The sequence below is a fragment of the Venturia canescens genome, chromosome 3 (assembly GCF_019457755.1).
Source record: "Venturia canescens isolate UGA chromosome 3, ASM1945775v1, whole genome shotgun sequence".
In the NCBI taxonomy this organism is placed as follows: domain Eukaryota; kingdom Metazoa; phylum Arthropoda; class Insecta; order Hymenoptera; family Ichneumonidae; genus Venturia; species Venturia canescens.
In genome coordinates this window covers 2,125,256-2,149,049 of record NC_057423.1, presented here as the reverse complement: position 1 = coordinate 2,149,049, position 23,794 = coordinate 2,125,256, and the positions used below count along the sequence as shown (strand labels likewise).

The window sequence follows — 23,794 nt, the reverse complement described above, 5'->3', positions numbered from 1 at the left end:
CCTGAATTAATTAAATTTCTATTGTATTATGGAGCTTCGTTCAAGTTGAGTCGAGAACAGATGGGAAAGCTGCACATCCTCTCTTTCCTCGTGGCCTGTGAAATTCACACGTTCGTTTCATTCGAGATCGATCACATTCTACTCTTACCATTTTCGTCTATAAAATCATTTTTGTTTTCTCAGTCGACGTTCGATTGAACCTGACGAACGAGGTAAACTCAACTGAAAAAAAGATTCAAAATATCAGGGACCCAGGATTTCGGTGACGAAATTCTCAGTGTATTTGATTCGCTAATTTTTTATTTTGAATCTGTTGATACTTGGATCAATCCTTGTCGACGAGCTCTTCCACTTTCAAATGGGTTGTAAAACTCGAAAAAAGGTAAAATTTTTGTATCGATGATTCGATCGTTTCGGCCGAGTGTAATAAAAAGAGCCAGCGAAAAAATCCTTCGTCATTGATTCGTCGATGCGTGGACAAAGTCTGGTAAGCGTACGATGTTTGCGAATATCCTTTATATAGATTTATAAGTGTAGATAGATGTTAGCGAACAAGAATAAAGGCGAGGGCGTACAGAGGAAAGGAAAAGCGAGGTTCGGAGCGAGAGAGGCAGGGAGACAGACGAAGGGAGAAAAAATGGTTGAGGGTAGAAATTCTGCTGTAGCTCAGACAGGAAGTCACGTTGAGGGAAGATGAGATAGTGAACACCCACATCCACAACACAAACAGAGAGCTCGGTGTACAAGTATAGTGTATGGTCACGAGGTACGAGTTTAAGAAGGAGAGAAAAAATGGTGTCTCGTTTATCCCCAGCAAACATGGCAAAAGATCGTACACGAGCTTCTGGAAAAATGACACAATATAACTGTAGCGAGGACAAATATACAAACCGTAAGCTCAGTAGCTCCTGGCACAAAAGCTCGACCAACTACGCTCCCTCACTTTGTATATACTCCCACGCACATATAGCTCTTTGAATATTGTCCGAGGGGGAGAGAATTCTCCCCGGTGTAATCATCCGTGTGTCCTTTATTTCGTGTTATAACGCTCCACGAACAGTGATAACAACAATCACCCCTTTTCCCCCCCTCGTATTGTGACATCCACCTATATACGAATGCACACACGTGTGGCTAGACTCCGGAAAGCATAATCTTGACTGAGGGACCTTTGGGACTCTATAAAAAAACTTTCCTCACTACCACCAATCCCATTTTTAGCACGAGGGAATATAGAGATTTCTGAAAAAAAATCGAAATTCCGAGGGACGTAATGATCGCGAGGAAAATGGAAAAGTTTTGGTTTTTTTGATAATGCTCAGGACAATTGTTTCAATCTAATCCTTTGTGGATTCCTTTCGGTTTTCATAAAAGTAATTTTTATTTCTTCCGTTACTACGACAACGTGAGATAAAATTTATTCAATTGATCCGTTCCTGGAAATACTTTGTGCACCATTTCGGTCGACAGACAGTTTGGGACTTGGAAAAATAATGCATCGGAGTTGGAAGTCTTTGGAAGAATGAGAGAACATTTTTAAAAAATTCGAGGCCCTGTGAAAACGTCGAGTAATGCAGATTATTTATTCACTAACTGAATACAGCTGAACTTAAAATACAGAGTTTTCCATCGGGAAGATAGAGATCGCGGGTACTGAAAAAAAAAAAAACATCAACCTCAAGTATTCATCGTTTCCGCTACTTTATTTTATGGAAAAAATTGCACTCGGAGTTTTTCGAGTGTTCTCGAGAACTCTTCGGAATGCAAACACTACTCGAGGGTGAGTGAAATGAAGAACTCGCCACCAGCGCAATTTTTAACGTAATTAGCTGGCGACCGTTCATACAATACCTGAAAACTTCAAATTCGCCAAATTATGCCCAACGAATAGTTCACGTTTCGTGTCCTAAATAAAAGTTAAACTCCAATTTTTTGGGGCCGATGAAAAATTAATGATTTTTCGGGTGAAAAACTCGTTTTATTTGTTCGATTTTTAAGGTGCAGGGATCGAATTGACGATGTAGAATTCTCTGTCGATGGGCGTTGAGAACTAGAAAAAAAGTGAACGTACGAACTTGATTTTCTCGATAGATTTTATTATGTAATATAAACTTATGTGTTATACATTGCTACATGTTTTCTCCCTTGCCTTAATTCTAAATTGTGTCCTATGAGCTACCTTATGGATTCGACTTAACGACTAAAATGCACAGATCTTGTACAGAATATATAATTTTGTTTTTAATTTATATTCATTCATCATCGTCATTATTCTTAGTCTCATCGTAGTTTTTGTAATATAATTGTTAATTCAATCAATTGTTCATTCTTCGTCGAAATGATCTCGAGGATTTCTTCAGTCACACTCACACGTTTACCCAGATCTTTTGTTCCTTACGTGACGAAGTTAACGCACTCGTCTAATCGTCGTTCCCACTCGCCTCGGAGGGTCCTTCTTTTGCGGACAAAAGGAACACTATTGTATGTGCGTCTGCTGTGTCAGAGGTTAAGAAAAACACGAGGCGAGTTGAGCGTCACGTAGCCACTATCTAATTTGTGAAACATTAATCTTAACATCGTTTAGATTGCCAAGATTCGGTCCTTCCTCGTTCCTCGTTTTTTATTACTTCGGTTATTCGGCTTTTTCTCTTTACTGACTGGGAATAATGAGTCTGCGAATTTCCTCCGATCGCTAAGATTCATTTCGCTTTGCACGTCGCTCCTTCATTTTGGGAGTCCCGAGTACTTTCACTCTTCGCTTTGTTCTTTTATCTCTCTTTCCCTTCGGCAGTGTTTTTTTCTGCTTCATAAGTTTCATGACAGTTCGAATGGAATCGAATGAAAATTTGTTTTTCTCCATGAAACCTCTCCGTGAATCGAGTGGTGGAACATTTTCCGACGTTATCGTTAAATACAATTATTTGCAATACTTTTTTGTCGTTTTTTTTTTTTTTTTTTTTTTTTTTTTAATTCTCCGAATGCTTGCGTACATACGAAGGTGAAAGTTCATTTTCACTATCGTTTGACGGAAGCTAACGAACTCTGTCAACGACCAGAGTAATTCATGCTTTCAAGAATTCATTTGAATCGGGTTTTGCCATCATTCGGTCAACCCATAAAAGATCTTTAACGAAAAGCTTCTACCGTCTTCTCCTCTCGAAAAACGTTTTGTCAAAATAATTCATTGTTCGTTCGCATGATCACGAAGGAAGGATCGACACTATTTGCCATTTTTTTTATACATACAATAAGAATAATAATACGTGGCCTATGAATAAGGATTTTTACGATTAGAACATTAGTTATTAATTATTATCGTTAAGATTTACGTGCTAAGATATAATACACTCACCTAAAACGATAACACCTGATGATATTTTTTGTTTTCTCATTTGTCTTCATTATCGTATCCGCATTTTGTGCTTTGTTAATCTCCTCTGTGTTCGTAAAAATGTCTGCTTTCTCGAATCAACGAGAAGAAGTGTGAGTCGCGAGTGGCTCAAGTTTAATGAGAGAACGATTAAGAATGTGGATTGTTTGGTTTCGGCGGAAATAATTTAAAATATTCGTTCTTGTTTTTTTTTTCTATCTTTTTTTACGTTCTTGTTTCGACCATATTGTTGTTAAATTTGAAAAATATTTGAGAGTTCATAATTTTACGATTCGACATTATAATTTTGAAGATCTCGCACGAATTTAAATTTGCCAGTATTGTGGAGGATTTGCATTGAAAGATTCACAAGCGATGATACGCGAAAAGTCAAAAGCAACGTAAGCTTCGTGTCTCGTACCCAGATTGTCAATAATTTACAGCACTGTTGAATGATTTTCCACCAGATGAGATTTCCTCCGACGTTTCCAGCGCGTGATTAACGCCACGGGGGAAAAAACGGGGCAAAATAAGCCTCCTCGCGTATCGACCTTGATCGCCTTCGGCGCGTTCATTGAATGAGGCAACTTCAAAGTGTTCTCGCTCTGCGCTTTTCCTGTTCACTGTGAACAAGAGTCGTGAAGAGATCGTATTGCTTTTGCCTCGAGATGGTGAAAGTTGGTCGATTCACCACTGGAACAAATCGACCGATGGTTTGGCGGATTCGGGGTTTGCAGGGCACGGGCTCGCGCTGCCGCACCACTTGGTTTCCTTGAGGGGCGGACACGGGGCGCCACGTCTTCGAGGGCTCAATTTCACCTGTCTCGTCCTTTGAGTCTCGCCAACTCCGCAGCTACGACTGCAAGCGCTCCAGGGACCCCAGTCATCGACCTTGCAGTCCCTCGGAGGACCTGAATATAGGAAAAAGCCAGCATGAAAGACTAAAGGAGGATGCGAGAGTGAGCGAGAGTGAAAGCAGGAGAAATGTGCAGGAAGCTTTGCAGTCTTGATGTTTGAGCTCGTCATGTGCGGTGCGTGTGAAATAACGATGGGGGTGGCGAAGGGAGGACTGGGAGCACGGCGCCCTCTCTTTTATTCGTTCCTTAGGCCTTTGAGCAAGAAATCCCAGAGAAAGTCAAGCTGACTTCAAAGTTACGGGAGAATCTCGTTTGCCACCGGCGCAATATCGTGTTTTGCATTCGTGCTTTCGTAAATTGAACGATAAGAAAATCATACCGTTTCTAAGAATGTTGCAAAACTCGGGAAAAAATCACACTCGTCGCTTTCTGTGTACGTGCGTGTACAAAGTTTGATAATCAATGTTGAGGTGATAAAGTACTTGAAATCGCGTCTGGTTCGTTCAAACGTGCCACGGCTTTACGGGACTTTATGGTACGAAATCCAGTTTTACGTGTTCACAGAATGAGGCAGGAGAGAGAGAGAGAGAGAGAGAGAGGAGGAAGTGAGAAAACGCGAGTTATTCCGCGCGTGTCGAGGCTCGAGCCTTGCACGGAAAAACACGGTAACCAACAGACAGGAAGAAACGGAGAGAGTGGAAACGAATTGAGGGGGGAGGGAGAGAGAGAGAGAGAGAGAAAGAGAAAGTGCAACCCTTTGACGAGTCACGCGAAAAATATGGCTATTGAACCGGCTTTCCCATTAACTCCCATAAATTAAAAAAGCTCTCGTTCTCTTTCTCTCCGCTCTCTTTTCACTCGCGAGAGGGATAAAAGCTTTCATTCCATCGTCTGACTGGTCGGCGTCGTTTGCTGCCTCGTCGCCGCTGAAACGGTTAATTGAAACTTTGTCCAAGGGCGGCGTTGTTGAGAGGCCAAAGGTAAAGTACATACACGCGAACGGGACCAAATGAAGCTTTTTCGTCCGCTCTTTTTTGTAACCTTCCGCGTTCAACAGTAAGAAATTTCCGTACGCGAAGAGAAAAACCGAGAGAGAGAGAGAGAGAGAGAGAGAGAGAGGAGGGTAAAAATATGGTAAAGCGGGTAGTCCGAACTCGTTAAATGGACAAGGTTTTTAAGTTTTTAATTATTCGAGGACCAGTCAAAAGCGAGGTGGCGAATAGTCCGTGATCATTTGAAAAAGTCTCTTTTTTGCTTCTCCCTCCCCTGTCTTTATACTCCCGTTCACTTTATGCTCATTCTCTGAAATTAATTACCAGGCTTGAGAGATTTTTTGCCCCATGCGCTCTCTTTGATGTTCTGGAATTCATGGAAAAAGAAATAAAAATTGGGCAAATGGGAGTGACGTTTTCTTCTCCGTGCGAGTGCAGACGATGATGAAATTTTCGTAATTTTACGCTCCCCTCGCCTCTCCGAAGGATTGAAATACTTCGTAAACTAATTTCGAATCGATTATGATCCAGGAGAAAAATGTACTAACGCGGTCTTAGACGGTTACCCTTGAATTGCAATCTCCGATGTTTCATTCTGAGTTTGTGCTGATGTTTCGTCGTGACGGGGGTTGAACTCGTCCACGCGGCACGATGAGCATGTCCATTGGGACTCGTTGAGTTGCTACCTCTATCCTGTAGGTCCTCCTTGTTCTCTGAGTTTTCCTGAGAGTTCGAGAGAAACGACGACGCAGTTTTCTCACCCTCTTCCCTCGGTTTCTCATTGGCGAAGCGTCCTCTCGAGTCCTGATCTGGGTGAATTCCATTTTCCGATTGTCTCGAGTCGTACACCTTTTCGCTTCGTTCCGAGTATTTCGATCTGGCCAATGAAAACGAGGATGCGATGTCCTCGATTATCGGAGCCTCGTTTTTATGGGAGGGCTCAACCGTGACTTCTCCTTGTTGCTCGCCACTTCCGGTCGTCCAGTACCTGCGAGCAAGCATTTAACGATGAAGAAACATGCCGGATTTCCCGGTAGAATTTTCTACGGAAAGGACAAACGAATAAATCACGGTTGCCCTTGAAATTGCCGAGATTTTTTCCTAGCTTCGATTATTCCGTCTCCTTAACGCTCTTTCGCGCGTGGCAAAGTCGGTTTGGAAGCCTCGTAAATTGAAAAAAACTTACAGACCCCGAGAGAAGCCAGATGAGCTCGAAATAGCTCGGGACAACAATTTTTTCCTTACTCTAAGTGTGAGACGAACGCGAAATCCTATCCAACAAGTTGCCCGTGTATTTGGGTCGCGCGTCATACGAGAGTGAAGGCTCATCAACGAGACGAAACCGATACTCTTTTCCGTTTACCCCTCGCTCCTCTTCTCGTTCTGCCCTCTACCTTCTACTTTTTCTTTTTACTCCTCTCTCTCTCTCTTTCTCTTCGTTTTCGTTACTCACTCGATCACGTCTGTTGCACATTGCTTGGAAACGATAGCCTACTATCGATTTTCCGTATCTGTAACGTATATTTCGCGGATACACTCTCACGCACCCCGGATATTACATGGGATAAGGGTTGAAGCAGCCAATAAAGCCACCTTGAGGCGATAAACGCACGTAGAAATGCGATATACAGTAATGTTCAAAAGTTACTAAGCAGCGCGATATTTTTTCATGATCCCCGAGCAATAACCTGAAACATTTTCCGAATTGCTTCATAACTTATTGATGTCACAAAAATCCTCAATCTCTTCCCTCCAGCGAGTCGTTAGCGTCCATATTAAAAGCTTAAGATCTTTAACAATTGAGTGAAGCTTTTTCTGATATTTTCAGAAAAATCCAACTTGTTTCAGGCGCTTCTCAGAAGCATGATTTTGGTGATCCGAGACACGAAAATTAATCCCAAGTTCGCTCAGACATTTTCATAGAGTTCATAAAAAATAAAGTGGGCACTAGCATAATGCGATACTCTTTTGGGGCGGTTTTCATGGCCCTGACTGTCAATTCCTGCCAATGGAGAAGATCGGTAAAGAAAATCGTTCAAATGACAATCGTATTTAAACATTTATTAGCTGTAGAATACGCGAGTGCACGCACACACGAGACGTCTATGAGTATCGCAAACAGTCGAGGAAAATATCGCGTGGATCGAGCCAGAACGAGACTCCGGAACGCAGGCGAGCAGAAAAAAAATAGTAGGAGAGAGCCTGAGAAAGCGGTAGGCCACTTTCGACTCGGTATCTTCTCCTTTCGATGTCTCAAGAGAGCCGGATAAAAATCAGAGATATCGATACGATACTGTCTTAAGTTTGGGATATATCAGCCCGATAAGAACACCCATCCATAGCTGTTTTATGCCATAGATCTCTCGCACTGTTACACGTCATTGTTCGAGAGAACGATTCTTTACCCACACCATCAATCCAACGTCCTCTGCCTCTGCCTTCCACTTTCCTTCTGTCCCCTTCTCTTCCCACAATCATTCGAATAACTCGAAAAACTTTCTCCCCCATTTTCTATTTTGCGGGAATCCAAAGAAAACTTTTGCAGCTTCTGTTTCTGCGATATTCGAAATTGCATCAACTTTTTCATACTTATTGATACGCGACTCTTGTCCGGGGAAAAATATGGTTTTCGAGATCCATACTAATAACGTCAGTTCCAAATGTATGCGTTCGAATCCTTCGCTTTTCTCTTGTCCCCAGTGGCTGTGGCTCTGTGTACATCTTCTGTGAGAAAATTGGAATTTATTCGAAATCTATTTTGCAACGAAGGCACGTCAGTAGTCAAATTTTCACTGTTGGCTGCGGGCATTTCGATTTTCATTGTTAAACATTCGGACCGTTGTTCGCTTGACAATTGTATGGGATTTTTGGTGCTTCGAAGCAGTCGTATTTGCGAAGTTGTTAGGAAAAAAAAATGTTTTATGAGAGATGAGACCCTCGAAATTGGCAATTTCGTGTGGAAAACCTCGTCGTAGTCTCGCATTGAAAAAAGCTTCGATTTATTCGCTTTTTTTATGAAAAGGCAGATATAAATGAGCTCATCATTCGGGCCAAGTGTGTCGTGCAGAAATCCAATATTGCGGTTCTTAACGTGGATCATCCAGTCCACGGAACTCGTATACAGTGCTGATATACCCCGAGGGGAAGGAAAAATGTGCACAGATGCAGAGGAAGGAGGGCTGCACAAGACAAAAAAGAGAGAAAGGGCATGTTTCAATCTTCGTAACTATAAAACTATGAGAAACGGGCGACGTTTCCTTCGCAGAGTTTACACAAATAGGACAAGTTTCACGTCCTGCTTTTTCGGTCTTCCGTGCCCTATCTTTGGTTACTTTTATTCGAAACTTTCTGTTTTCACCTTCAATTCTTCTTGCAGCAATATTCCGTCTCTCTTCCTTTCTCCTTCGTCGTCGGCGGACGCGATACAAGTACACTGTGAGAAATGCGGTCACAGAATGAGATATACGTATTCGTATCATTCTTTCCTAAGCTTCGGCCATGTTGTACCGCGGAATTGCTCTAGTCGAGGCTGAATACGAGAGATGTAAAACAGTCGAGGATAAATGGAATAGAGCCCCGAGGAGAAAAAACGAGAGAACGAGAGAGTGAAAAAAGGACTGAGCGAGATAGACTCCGGAAAGGAAGAAAGAGAGAAAGAGGGGAAACAAAGTTTTCAGAGCAGTTCAAGAGAATGAAGAGGTATCTCAATCTTCTTCTTGCCAAGTACCAGAAACATATTCATAAATGTCGTGACGCAACGACTTAACCTCCGACCGAAATGCTTGTCTTTTGACACTGAAAATTGAAATTTCCGCAGTCAACTTTACCGAGCGGTTATAAAAGAATGCTCGAAACGATTAATCACTCCGCTTCACGGACCAAAAATAAGATCGTTTTGAATGAAAATGAAATTTTATGTTTCTTCATATTATACGAATTATTAAATCCTCGCTTTTTTCAGATTCAGAAATACTGATCGGTACAATTAATAATCGTTGAATTTCTCATCAACGAAATTACTGCAGTTGTGCAATACTTTGCCTGATCTGCGTACGAAAATATATTCATTTTTGAAGTTTTTATCCAAAGGAAGACTGTCTCGAGAGCTCGATTGGGATTTCACTTTTACAATCATCACGAAATATTGCAAGGCTGAAGGGTTAGGAAGTGCATCATGAGTGCAAAAGTTGGGTCGGGTCGGCTGCGCTTAGGATGAAGAACCTCGAGCCATGCGGAGCCAGCAATGGCGTGGAATATCTCTCAATCTCCCAAGAAAGTATATGGCTGGGGGTGGAGGAAGGAGAAGGAGTAAATGAGGCGAGCCAAATGGCTGGCATTTCCGTAAAAGTTAAGAAACCCAAGATGCCGGTGTACGCCGAGGCATAATCTTCGCCGGGTATGTGCCCCGCAACTGCGTTGAATTCTTGTTCGCGAACGGGGCATTCCTTGCGGATAAAACCGTTTACGAAAACGCTTGATTGCAGGATAGCACGAAATTTGCCATGAAAATTCATGGTAGTGATAAATCTTCATTGGAAATAAAAGAAAAAGCCATGAGCGGCCGTTTCATTTCATATTTAACTGAGGAAATATGATTGTCCACTTGAAACTGTTATTCTGGAGTGCAAAATGATCCAAAAATGACTCGAGTTATGAGAAAACACCGAAAAAATGATGTTTCTCGTGTTTCTCGACTAGAATGGAATATATCTAATGAATGAACTGAGGTCAACGTCGTTTCGGGGGATCCCGCGAGGGGGCGTGTAAAAAAGTAGGCGTAAAGCTCTTCGGCAACGGATCTCGAGAGTCTATCGAGGCGTTATAAATGCGCACAGACGGGAAAAGAGTCATTCCCTATTCAGGCCTCTTTTCTATCTTCCTGTTTCTTTTCAAGAGTATCTATTTTTCTGTACAGCTCGAAGGCACGAGTAACAGAGCAGAGAAAAGCTAGGGACGCCGCTTAGTTGGCTATGGCGTGTGACGGGAGGCGAGAGTTACCGGTGAAGTCAAAGCGCCCTCTCTATTTCCGAGACTCTTTGCGATATCTCAGTGCATTGTCGAATCTTGGAGTTCGCAGGCGTCCCGCTGGGGGGTGTGTCGTCGTTGAACTGCTCGAAAGAAATGAATGGCTGCGATACTTGCTAACCAAACTTTTCCATCGGCTATATAGATGTTTTTTCATCGATTTTCTTCCATCGAGCTTTCTCTTCGTTTTTCCCCCCTCGTACATCCTTTTCTCAATGCTCGATCTTCCAACGAGAGCCACTTTTTTCCGTTCTCGCTTTTCCACCATTTTTTTGCACGATGTGAACGTGCCACGATCCGCACTGTCTCGAGTTTCTTTCTTTCTCGCTATCTCAATCGTCCCCGACTTATTTTTCCAGCACGATTCTCGTTCTATTTTTAGGAAAAAGCTCGCCCTAGAAATCTTAAACCCTCTTGGAGTTGTCGCATGTGGATCTGGAAGAGTGGCCCCGTCCTCGTCATGAGACGAGTGTACTCGAGTTTTAATATGCAGAGAGAGCTTCTTTATCTTCATCTCGCTTTCTCTCTATTACAGTATTTCACTCAACCCCCCTCGCAACCCTACCCACCTCGCTCTCTCACTTCCTCCTCTGACTGTCTCTTTCGTCCTGGGTGCTTCAATGGCTCTACCTTATTAGTACGAGCTCCAATTTGAAGCAAGAGCAGAGACCAAGCACCGAGATAAATTTTCCGGTGATATTAGTAACTCGTAGCTTTTAATTCGAGCACGTTTTCCTTCTCTTTTTTCATATCTTTTCCACCGAGTTTCCTGTCTCTTCGTTAATCTTGTTATTTCTTATTTCGTCTAGTAGCTTCCTATTCGTATCTCGATATATTCTAAATCATCGAATATTAATTCGAATGGAGAGTATCGAACGAGAAATTATCATTCTCGATTGCAAAATTTGTCTAGTTTTTTCTTACTTTCCTTTCTTTTTTTTTTTTTTTAATGACAAATCTAAGGGTTACCTGTATCTCTGGGTATCCATTTCTCTTCGTTCTTCAGCAATTTCCTCGTTCACTTCACGGTTCGGGTCCGTACCTCGTGGCGTTGGCGCCCCATTCTGCTGGCTCACGTTGCTCACGAATTCCACCTCGACGTCGTCCTCGTGATACGTTTCCGTAAGGGTGTATTCTTTGAGCTGCGAACATTTGGGTAAACAAATGACTCGTGGCTGTATCAAAGGATGCGAGTTAACGACACAGAAATTAACACGGAAAATCGTTCACAGAAGGTTTTCGAGTGAAATTTCTATTGTTTCTTTCGAAGAGTAAAATAATCGTGGGAGTAGCTCGATTCAGAAAAGAATTCACGTTTATAATTCATCCGCTGTTAGCTAGCGACGGGGAAATTGGCGAACGTTCATTCTTTGTCGAATTAACGTCGATGCCAAGTGCGGAATATCGGAGCAAACAAGAAGAGCGATGAAAAATCGTAGAAGTGTTCAGCCCCTGCGATTAGTCACCGAACATTGTAGAGTTCGGGGCGATCGTCCTAGCATCCTCGAATTAAAGGAAGTGAGGATTTTTATACCTGTGTAGAGGAACTCTTTTTCGCTCTCATCTCGAACCTCCCTCCGTCTTCTCGCCCAAAAAGAGATTTTTCCTGTTCGTTTCTTTTCGATTCTCACCGGCCGCATCGAGAGGGGCCGACCGACATCAATTTCTCTACCTCGTGGATGCCACGCGAGAACGCAAAAATCGCATTTGAGAGAGAAAGAATCGTGACATTATACGAAAGGAAAAAAAATGCGCTGAGTGCAAAAACGAAGCCGATTTTTCTTGAACTTTGCAGGGATAATCGCAGCGAAACTTTTCATCTCAATTTTCTTTCGTCACGTTTGAAAAAAAAAAAAAAAAAAAAAAAAAACAGAAAATTTTTGTGAAAGCTCGTCCGAAAGATCGAAAAAAACATTCGCTCACCGTGATTATTTCTTCATTGATTTTTTAAAAATCGTCAATGAAATTCGTAAAACAATAACGCCAATGGAAAATTGAGAGGAATAACGTTAAGACGCGAAACGAAGGAATCCATTCGAGTTTCGGGATTTGGCCAATCTCATTCCGAGGTAAAATTGCTGCAGGGAAGTTGGAAGGGTGCTATAATTAAGGTTCGATTAATCGACCCTCATCGTCGATTTGGAGCGACTGCATCTCGCTCCAATATACGGTGTGCTATGGTAATTGCTATGGCTATTTCCGTACTGGTACGGACGAGCTCCGATCGATTAATTCTGCCCGATATCCGGTGGGAGACAGCCGCCTTGTGTTACGTGAGATCTGCATAACTCTTAGCTGTATAAATCGTTTCCTCTTTCCCTCGCTTCCTCGTGAGCATTCTTATTTTAAAGCTATTCTCCTTTTTCGTCCTTGGATTAATGGATGCTACAGAGAAATTTAGAGATCGAGCGAGGGTGTATAACGACCAGCGAATCGATCATTGAAAAATATTGCTTTAGCTTCGTCTTGATAAAAAAGATTTGAAGATTTCGTTAAATCTTAAAAACATAATTGACTCTAAAACGCATCGAGCAAAACTGAAAAGAAATGAAAAATGTTTCAACCTAATGACTCACTTTTATTCCCAATCCAATTTTTCCATATTTTTTTCATTTCCACAAACGTCGTGAATGGCCGCTCGGAGGAAAAAGGGAAATCCTAAAACCTCGAATCCGCTTCGTTCCCGCATGCCGAGCATGATCCTCGGTTGTTTCCCTCGCCGCGGCGAGCTCCGAAAGTCGTTTACGACGAAGCCAGCAGCTAAGATACGATTTTGGAGTACTACGCGAGCGAGCAGCCTCGGATCGATTAAATTCGAGGCTAGGGCTCTGTATATAGTTTCAGAGAGTTACGTGGATGATGCTTAATTGATGGTAATCTCCAATTAACACTTCGGCGCCGCAGGCCGTACAGATGCGGAGCGGCCTTCTCTCTCTCCTGGAGATGGCATCGGCCTTTAATTATGTGAACGTGCTTCCGTCTCATACACATACGCTTACATGCGAAGGTGACAGGCTCGCCTCGGGCACATCCCCATCCCGTTCCATCTCTAGTGTCACGTGTGTGTAGCTCGACGTGTGATATTGGACGCGGTGGTTACTTCGTCCATCAATTTACAAGATTGAATGAGGAAAATTCCCGATTTAATATTATCAAATTCATCACCACGTAATTATGCTTGATTGGAAATTCCAATTTTCTACGAATTATGTTACAAGACCTCGAGATTTATTAACTGTAATCTTTTTTTTCTAATTAAATAACCCCATCGAAGCGACTTTAAGTAATTAAATTGTCTGCGAAGATTAATCGAATTTAGCGAAAGTTTGCTATACATTGCTGCTGCGCTTATTTATGGCACTTTGTCAAATTTTTCGTTACTCGTTTACCGTTTTTCGGTGGTGGTTACTTTTCGTTATTTTCTTGACGGACTCTCGTGTTGTGAGAAAATTTGATTTTTTTTTGTACACAAGGTGATGATGCAATTTGCGGGAAAGAAATCTGGTTGAAAATGTGGCGAATTGAGGAAAAAAGAAGGTCGCGAAATTCGGTTTCTGCATCAGCAGTATAATCGGTGGGATCGTAAGGAACGATTTCGTGAGGGCTTATGCGACGGATTTTGGAAAGACTGAAATATAAAGAACACCAGTGGCCTTGATATCCGGAATTTTGTGGAGGAGAATTCTTGAGCTTTCGTCGGATTTTTTGTATTCCACTTGGAGCTTTTTCTTATTTCTCTCACGGGAGGAATACGGAGCGTATGGAAGCTTTTTTCCTTCTTTATCCTCGATTTTCAAGGGTTGGTTAAAATTCCGTGCAATCTGGAGCCAAGTGCAGGCCGTCCGCTCGATCCTCCACTGTCTCGTTGTCTTTTACCAAAATTTTTATATCTCTGTTACTTTTTTTCTAGTTAATGCATATATATGAAATCATAAAAGATTTATGGAGACGTAAAAACGTGCATATAATCCTCCACGTATATAAATATGCGTGGCGAAGCTTACGGGGGATTTTGGATCGAAGCGAAACCTCTCAATTTCCAGAGGTCCATCTTCCTTCTTGAGACTTCCAACGTGGATGAATCTCCGGCAAATGCACTTGGATTATTTGCCTAAATTTTATGTTAACTTTGAATAAACTCGTAACTTTAACATGAAACTTTGAAAATTATCCAAGCTGCTTTCGCCCTCGGTATTTATTATTTTTTATTCGCATCGCATACTCCAAATATCCGTAAATTAATTCAGTTTCGTAAATAATGAGGTATCCTCTTTATAGCGCATCTTTCGTCGGCTATAACGTTTTACTGTGAGAGAGTAATAAATACAAGTGAAAAGCACTCTCGCCCGTAAACGCATCGTCAAAAAAATTCCTCGACGCTCCACTCGGAAGCGCGAAATCTTGCGATGTTTGCGAAAATTAAATTAGCATTAAATATTCTCCTTTTGTCGTCTTAATATGGAAAAATCTCATGGTTCCTCGGCTGCTTTTTAATTCGCGCTCGATCGGAATATTCAAACCTTTCGGCACTGCGCGCGCTCGAAATCTAATTGCAATATTGAATCGATGTTTAGCAATCGTCCTACTCGCGTCCTCAAATTTCTCGGGGTCGCCAAATATTTTTACTCCAATAAAAAAGGTGAAAAACCTAAACGTTGTCGACTTTTCATATCACACACGTATAAGTACGTGCAAACTCGCTACGTGCTAGACAATGAAACTCGCTCAGAAATGGAAGAGCGTGAGAGGGTTTAGGGAGGTTAGGACGGGGGAGAAAAAAGGAAAAAGTAAATAGAAAATGCTTGCAACCGGAACAAAAAAGTCTTACACGTGCTTTTCTCTTTTTACACTCGTTTTTCACTGGCTATTTATTTTTAACCTCGGTCTCGGCACGACTTTCTTCCACTCCCTTTTCCCTTAGATTCCTCTCATTTTCGTCTTTTTCGTTTGCCTTTTCATAGCTGCTCGCTGCCACGATTGTCATAAGCGAGTTGTGCGAGAAAATATACGTACGGTATGCACCCTACGACACACGTAGTAAGTAACCGCTTGCGGAAAGGTTACGAGATAAAAGAAAGTGAAAAGGGGAACCGAGAGGCTTGTGTCTCTCGTTTCATTAACGAAGAGAAGCTCGAGTTCGTGCCTCGCTTACGAGACGCTTCAGGAATTTCGCGTTATTATGGCTTTCCGCAATCTCACTTATTTCTTTGGCTCTCTTTTTTGTTATCACAAAATGCTTGAACTTTCGTATCCTCCTGGAGCGAGTTTTATTCGTTTGGGAATTGGGGAAGTTGGCAATATTCGTGGGTGACAATTAATGAGAAAATTATATTTAAAGCGGAAGTTTTTATCTCGAAGCCCAGAACGACCGAGAATTTTCGCAGTACGGAAATTGTTAATTAAAAACTCGCGTGCTGATTCACGAGCGAGTTTCTATCAAATTGAGCCCTATGAACCAGGCCAAATTTTCGTGTGAAGTGGAATTTCTTTCTTTGAGCAAGCGATTTTTTTTCATCAAACAAACGCTCACGATTCAACAACGCGTTGTCACTGACGAACGAAAAAAAGGCAAGTACTTTTCCCATTGGAAAATCTCTCGCACAAAAAATGTGGGCAGACCGAAAGAGAATCGCTTCTCTCCCCCGAACGCTTCAGTTCTGACACACATTACTATATGCATGTGTACGTGTGTGTAAAGTGGTTGAGTATACAAGAGGAGGATGAGGAACGCGATGGGGAAATTCGGAAAATTTGCCTATGGCCTCGCAAACCTTTCGCCGCTTTCTCTCTCGCTCGCTCGATCAGAGGCGAATCGGTGGCGTTACAGAGTACGGGCAATCTCCAACGCCGCGTGTAAACGACACTCCCGTTCATTAGCGCTCCGTGTTGTCCGAACGATCGCGCGGCTGGTCTCAACAGAACTAGCAAGTCCGTGATATCGAGAGAGAGAGAGAGAGAGAGAGAGAGAGAGAGAGAGAGAGAGAGAGAGAGAGAGAGAGAGAGAGAGAGAGAGAGAGAGAGAGAGAGAGAGAGAGAGAGAGAGAGAGAGAGAGAGAGAGAGAGAGAGAGAGAGAGAGCAAGAGAGCAAGAGAGAGACTGTTCTCCGCGCGTGTATTGGTCCGTGCATCGACGAACATTGGCTCGCGTAGCATATGGAGGAGCTTAAATTGCCAATGCGTGTTCCCCTCGATTTTTCTCCTCCGCTGTTTCTATCGTTCTCCATTTTTCCTATATTTCTTGAACTTGTTTTTTCGTGTTTATCTATTCAGCTCCATTTTTCACGTTTCGTGTCTCTCTTTCTCTCTCTCTTTCTCTATCCGTCTCCATTTCCAGCCTTTCCTCATTCTCTCTTCCATTATTTTTTCCCTTTTTACACGTGCTCGCAACGGAATCGACAAATTCATACTTCATTGCACTGAAGCGCAATCAGTCGCCCACACGTGTAGCAATTAGGTCGTACTTTCGTGTGTGCTATATTTCAGGGAAAAAAAAACATCATGTATTCGGCCTTATCAATCTATAGGATATGCCTACATTTTCGATCCGGCCTCCGCGGTATAACTTTGCGATCTCATACGACTCCGCGCAGCTCCACTTTCGTGCTGTCCTTCAGTCCTGCATTTCCTGGAGAGTCAAGGGAAACTGTGCAAAATACGACCACTGAATTGCTGATGTCCATCGGGTTCAGTAACTCAAAAACTGTTTGAAATCGTCGAATCGAATGCCGATGTCATCCGGAACTGTTTAATTTTGGAACAAGCAGGCTCGTTGCAATCATTCAACCGAGAGAACCTACTTTTTGTTTCATTTTTTTCCGAGATGGAGGAGAAATGAATTTTGAAACGATGCTTTTCATAAATCATTCATTCTTGATCGAAATTGACGAATTTCAAACGTGAATTGGGATGATTAGAAAAAGTGATTCTCGGAAGTAGAACAGTCCCTCTTTGGTCAGCCAGTAGGAGGCTCGGAATATAATTTAGTGAAGGAATGACAGGGAGATTTGTATGAATGGTATTTAGAATGCTCACTCGGATATAGTAGGATTTGAGACGAGAGCACAGATTCGAAGTTCAAGTAACAAATGGCACGAGATAAAATGTGAAAATGCCTACTTCAAGTAGAATAGTCCCTCCTTGGTCAGGCAGTGGTGCAAATCTCTTGTATTTACCGGGCAAACTTTCAACGAACTGGCGTAAATTTAGCCATTTCGTGACACGCCTCCGGTTCTTGGGATCACCAACATTTTCCACTGCGAGTTTCCTGCTCCCTCGCGTCACTTTCTCACGCTACACACCTATAGAGCGAAGTACATAAGCTCGTTCTTTCTCGTTCAGGGATTAATAGATCTGTCCGATCGAGCTTTAAGCTCCCGTCGGGTCGGATGCATGAGGCTTTTTTCCTTCGCTCCCGGATAGGCAAAAGACAAATAGCCGATGCCCCGCTCGATAGATCCTATAAATTTATCGACATCCGAGTCGCCTCTTCGAGAAAAATACGTTCACCCTGATTCAATATTTTTCCGTTGCACACGTGTCGCGAGAAAAATCGACAGTTTTTGATTTCAAAATTCAATCCAATCTCGTATGGCCTCGTTATTCGGAAAGTAGCTGAAACTTTCAGTGGCCAGGAAGTTTATGAGGGCGAGAGCGGTGTCAACAAAAACGAGACGAAGAGAAAGCGAGCACGGGGAGTCGAAGAAAAGTAGAGAAGGAGAGAGCACCGAGGCGAGTACAAATACTTCAAAGTTTTCGCATTACAAGCCAATAGAGAAAGGCCGGAAAGAGAAGCGTAAAACCATTGTATTATGTAGAGTACTCGAGTCAAAAATCGACTCGACTCTTTCGACGTTCGATTCGGTCAAGTTTTTGCCACGATCTCCGCAATAATAATTAAGATTAAGCAGGTAATTATGGAAAAAGGGAGGTGAATTTCAGAGCAACAAAAAAAAGTCTTCTGAGTGTACGAAGTAGCTTTCCAACCGGGCTTTTTTCTCGGACAATCTTATTTCATAACTCCAGACGAAACTCAAGAAATTTCATCATTTATATAAGCTGCATCCTCCGTCGCTATGCGGCCCCATAGATTTATATAAATCGAGGAATTTCGATTCCGGAAATTTTTTGTTACTTCGTGATGCTTCGCACGATCTTCCACTCTCGTTCCTTGCCCGACCTTTCTCCGTTTTTTGCGATCTCGACGCTGCGCTTCCGCTTGACCGCGCAAAGCTTGTGCTTCTTGCGAGCTCCGCTAACTCCGACAGAGCCGAAGGAAAGTATGTTCATATTCGGGCCCTGAGAAGCAGAGAGCGAAGGGGAAAGCAGCGAACCGCGTGGAGGGGAGGAGTGGTCAGTTCTATCGGGAATAGAATGTGTTATGTTTGTAATTCTAGTGTATGCTCCAGTCGGAGGGATAAAAGAGAGAAAAGGATGGAGGATCGGTAGAGCCACAAAACCACCCCTATATCACCTCGTGGTTACGGTTATAGCGACGTGTGTTTGCTTTATAGCGAACGAGTAAGAGAGTGAAAGAGGAGGAATGAGGAGGCGGAAATGTTGCCCCATGATCAAGGTCCAGTAAACCACTCCCGGAATATATTATCCTTTTCCTATTACCACGTATATCTACCCTACAACATATGTGTATATCGCGTAGCTCGAGTTACCTTTTGCATGCAAATAAAACTCGTGTATAAATTATTCTTTCGATGCAGCTTCACGATATTCTTATTCTCATCTTTTCCAGGGGGTTTTCCAGGCGAAGGAAAACGTATGTAAAAATCTGCTATTTCGACGAATTCCTCTGCGAAGATGTTGATTCCTGAGCTTTGGTGTAGGCCTTGACGTATCCTATGATTGGAGCCATCACAGGGGAGAATGAAAATTGGAAATTTTCGGCGAAGATTTCGAGCTCTTCTCGCTCTTTCCTTCCCTCAGCTACTTTCCGGTGCGTACACTATTTTTTCGGAGCCTCGTTCGTACGTTTATTCGTATATAGAGGAGAGAAGAACGCTCGTAAATTTCTCGACGGGGAAGAGGAGGGAGAAAGGGAATGTAGAGACGGAGTTGCAGGAGGAAAGAAAAGGTAGAAAGTTCGCAATACATAAATGGGGCTGCCCGAGGGTAAGGGCAGGAGGATAGCGATCGTAGGTTCGATCGAAGATTCTAGGAGTTTTATACCTGTATATTGAGGGTTGGTGGATATGGAGCGATGGTGGCGTCTGTGGCTGCCCGAGGGCAAACAGCCAGGAAAGAGAGCGAGGAGGAAAGAGAAAGAGAAATGATCGGCGTGGCTGGCGAAAGGAGGGGCGGGGGGGGGGGGGGGAGAGAGGAAAGGGAATTGTGGTTTTTCTCGTCCGGGAGTATCAGAACTCTGTGGATATCTTGGCCACACGCGGAAATACGGCAAGCTCTTCCAGTCGATAAAGAATTAATCTCTTTCGTGTCCGAATCGAGGAAGAAAGAACGAGAAAGGGAGAGTGAGAGGGTATGGATTGTTGAGACCTCGGTTTGCCGGCAAGTCCCCTCCGGCATTCGACGATGGATGGCTCTTTTCACCCCTCCCCCGATCGATATTATACGGAGCTAATACGAAGACACTCTACCACCGAACAGACTCACTGTATTTATAGTGCGAGCGTAAAAAAAAGGTTTGGTAATTGTTATTTTGTGAGCAACGCTCGAGCGGAGGGAAGTAGAAAGTACAACGGAAAGCGCGTTGTTCGTAGGTTCTTCGACGTTAAATTCTTCCCCTCGGAATCTAATGAAAAGATTTTCATCATTTTGATTATATTCGAGGCTCGTATCAATTGTAATTTCGTATTCCATTCCAGAAAAGAGATTAAAAGACAAAAAATGATGGTTTTGTGAAATAAATATTGCTCTCTATTTATTTAGTCTTCGAGCTGCGAGGGAGTCGGTTTTGGCTTCCTACTGGAGCAGGATACTACAGACATTATCCGGGAGAACGAGGATGATCGAGATCCCAGTGGTTAGTCCGTCGATGGTCAGACAGGCGTGGCGTGTCTCGTGAGAGTTTCGAAGGTAGAGAAAACAGAAGTTGCACGAGAGAGAGAGAGGGAGAGAGAGAAGTCACGTGGTTTGCCACGGGAGCGGTCGGACGTGCGTCAGTAGGTGCGATCGAGTTTGGTCGAGCTCGAAACTCAAAGCTAGCGTAATTGCGCAGGTGTTCCTCCTCCAGTTGTCCGTGTCTCCGTTGCTCTTTGGTGAGCAACATCGAATGGTGAACGTACTTGAAAACATGCCAACAACTGCGATTACGCAGTTGCCACTTTTTTGTGTCCGCATGTAACCTCCGGAATGGTCGTTAATTATCGATGTGAAAAAATGAATGACGAAATATTGAATTTCATTGCTGCATCGTTGATATTTGAAATAACAAAGGATTTTGACCCTCGTACAAACAGATGGAAAAACAAGGAATTTAAGGCAGTTAAATTGCGAGGATTAGCGACAATAGCGAGATTAAGGTTGCAAAGCGTTACTCTGATATTTCCGCTGAATTGTTCCAGGTACGTTAGCTGGACGGAAAATAAACGGATTAAGCCTAAAAAGATACTCGGCGCCGCGATGATTAAATGAAAGAGCGTTTTCACTAAAAAGTAATCCCATAAAAACTGAAAAAGCTTACATTTTTATGGGTTATAACAATCCAGGAAGACCTGATTCAATGCGATTTACCGTATGCTTCGAAATACATAAATAAACACGTACAATAAATGGATGATACGGAAATGTTCGAGGCGATACCGGATCGTCGAAGCGTGTTCGCCGCACCTATCCTCGATTTCGCCTCGCCACGCGATACCTCGAATATAGGTATTAGAGCGACAAATCGCTTCTTTGGTTCGATTGGCCACGATTATCGATTCCGCGAGTGAGGCAGATCGCGTACGTGCTCAAATTCTGTATTACACAATTCGAAATCATAGCCGCTTACACGCTTTTCCCATATCATTTCTAAACGTATAACATTTTAATGTTTATCTAAGCGCGACGTGCTCCTCGATCAATAAACGTGTACTTTCTCACAAAAACAGGAAAGAAACGCGGCTGTTAGTTCAGGATTTTTCTCCCTGTCAGTTGCGAATGAGTGACACAGTCTCGGAGGAACCGTCGGCGAAGCCTGCGTGCGATAGAATCGTATTGGTGCAAATATCAGTCCTTTTGACTCACTCTCCCGCATACCCTCGCACATGTATAATCTTTATTACATATCCTCATGCCTCATATAGGTGTGCATGGATATATGTACGTATTAAGGTATATATTCGGAGCCTTATCTTGTAACACGTTGGCGTTGATACGAGACTCTCTACTCCAATGGGATGAAGAGAGAAATGGATTTAGCAACGTCGCCGTCGCTGCCGCCAGCCCCCAACCGCAAGCAACATTTCGGTCCTCTCTATTGCTTTCTCCTAATCTCGCTAATCCGCTTTCCCGAACGTTCCACCAGGCCCTTATGCTCCGCAGGCGCTCGCAAAATATCTATTCCCCTATATATTTCTCCTTTCCTCTATCGTTTCGTCCCCCATATATTTCTCTTTCGCTCTATCATTTCGTGCTTTTATCTCGCTCCTATACGACGACCACAATAACTCAACCTTCCTCCTCTTCCCACAGTCCCTGACTCGTGCGCATGCGGCGTTAATAGTAACCTCCTTTATCACAGATCATCCCATTACATCTCGCTTAATACCTGCATACGTTTTCTCCCCCCACATTTTTTTCATCTCCGACGTGTATTTCATTTCCAATTGTCCCGACACAATGGCCATCCTGATTCCAGGCGTTGAATTTCCGCCGAAGAATCGTCTCCGCTTATTACTGACACTTGGACATTCTACGCTGTTGATTCTCTCGCAAACACTCGTTTTTCAGACGAATATTTTCAAGGACGAGAATAAAAACGATTATGGAAATGGGTGCTGCGAAAGTGGCGACGCTTTGCCCGAAAATCATTCTTACTTTTGCGAGTTTCGCTCAAACTTAAGCTCCCGCCCTTTGGTACGAGCCAACTTTCTCAATAACACGTCGAAGATCGAACGAAAGTTTTGTGTCGTGATTCTAAAAAATTGCTGAACCATTTAAACGTTGTGAAAAAAAACGATTCGAAGGCGCAAACGGGGGAAGAAAAATCTACAAAAGGGGAGACGCATGGTTACACGGGCTGTAAATTTAAACTTTGAAACTTTCAAATAATTAACTAACGTACATGTCTGGCGACGACAGTTCCCTAACTACTGAGACACGAGACGACGAGAGGAGCGTTTATATACGTGTACATTAGCCATGAGCTTGGGGAAAGTCTGTTCTGCCTCACAGGCCAGATTGCTTTTAATTCTGTCGACGTGATATAGTATGCACTTTTACAAAAAGAATCAAGTCAAGTATAATAATAAGAGGCTCGCGAAGGAGAGAGATAAAGAGGCTTCGGTCGAACGGCCTGCGACTAAAGTTTGGTAATTAAGTGGTCGGCAAAGTCTGTGGCCACAGACTGATCGAGAGTTCGTCTTCTCGTCGACCGAATATTCCACGAGACACACGGATCAGCAGAGAACGAAAAAGGGGGAAAGACAAGAGCGAAGAAAAAATAACAAAGAGAGAGGGAGAATGAACGAGCTACGGACAATTAGCACGTTAACACGAGCTTCAAATCTCGTTACTCTTGGCGTCGTTTTTGTTACCCGAGATATCACCCCGCGTAGAATGTACTCAGCATTTTCTTACCAAAGTGACGCTTTTTTTCTTCAGCTTCATTCCTCCCTTCGCCTCTCTCTGAACTTTGGTTTTTTTTTCTATTAAGGAGGAATACCAGCTTGAGAAAAATGATGATAGCTTAATGAAACTTTTGGAATACACATTTTTGGATATATTTTCTAAAGCCTCTCCAATTTTTAATCCATTTCATTGAGCCATTTTTTGAACTCTAAAGAACATGTGTGCAAGATTGGAGGTCGTTTAATTCTGCCATTTTTTTATATTTCACATAAATTCCACCCAAAAATGAGGTATTTAGAAATCTCGTATAAACAAAGCAAACAGGTTTTATATAACCGAGATAACTTAGAGAAAAACAATCAAATTCGTATTTAGATAACCTAACTTTACGTGAATGTTCCGCCTCAATATTTCTTTTTCTTTTCTTCTCCCTCTTTTTGTTTTTTACGAAGAAATATCTGATTCTATTCGCTGAAGCTCAAATGTTCCTTTGGAATGTCTCGATGGTTAATCGACTCGAGGTATGATAATTTAGTATGACTTTTAACGAGGAATCGCAATCTCGCGACTCCCAGTTTCGCTTCGAGCACGATCTGAAACAGAAACAACGATCCGCGGAATCCGATTCAATGAAAAAATAGTTCCAATGCACGCTGGTAGTTTTATCTGACGAGTGAATACAGTGTCATCATGCACAGAAGAACTTTTGTGTACGGCGACGATTTTGTGTACTCTTTCATTGCGAGTGGGGTACGTTGGGTCGGAACTTTCCTCGCATAGGCTTCACGCCGCGGCGAGTATGAATTAGTT

The 23,794-nt window shown here is 42.8% G+C and overlaps 1 protein-coding gene across 2 annotated transcripts in view; it reads right to left on the bottom strand.

Annotated features, from left to right (window-relative positions):
• Positions 1-2,075: 2,075 nt before the first annotated feature.
• mspo (M-spondin) overlaps positions 2,076-23,794 on the bottom strand; it is a 133,834-nt gene continuing 112,115 nt past the window's right edge. The window contains exons 5-7 of one of the 2 annotated variants that reach the window (XM_043414214.1): positions 11,214-11,386; positions 5,768-6,207; positions 2,076-4,281 (exon numbers count right to left, since the gene is read on the bottom strand). In XM_043414214.1, the coding sequence (XP_043270149.1) occupies positions 4,058-4,281; positions 5,768-6,207; positions 11,214-11,386 (837 nt within the window). In that variant the 3' untranslated portion in view covers positions 2,076-4,057. The remainder of the gene's footprint in view (positions 4,282-5,767; positions 6,208-11,213; positions 11,387-23,794) is intronic. The other variant, XM_043414215.1, reaches the window with a different exon arrangement.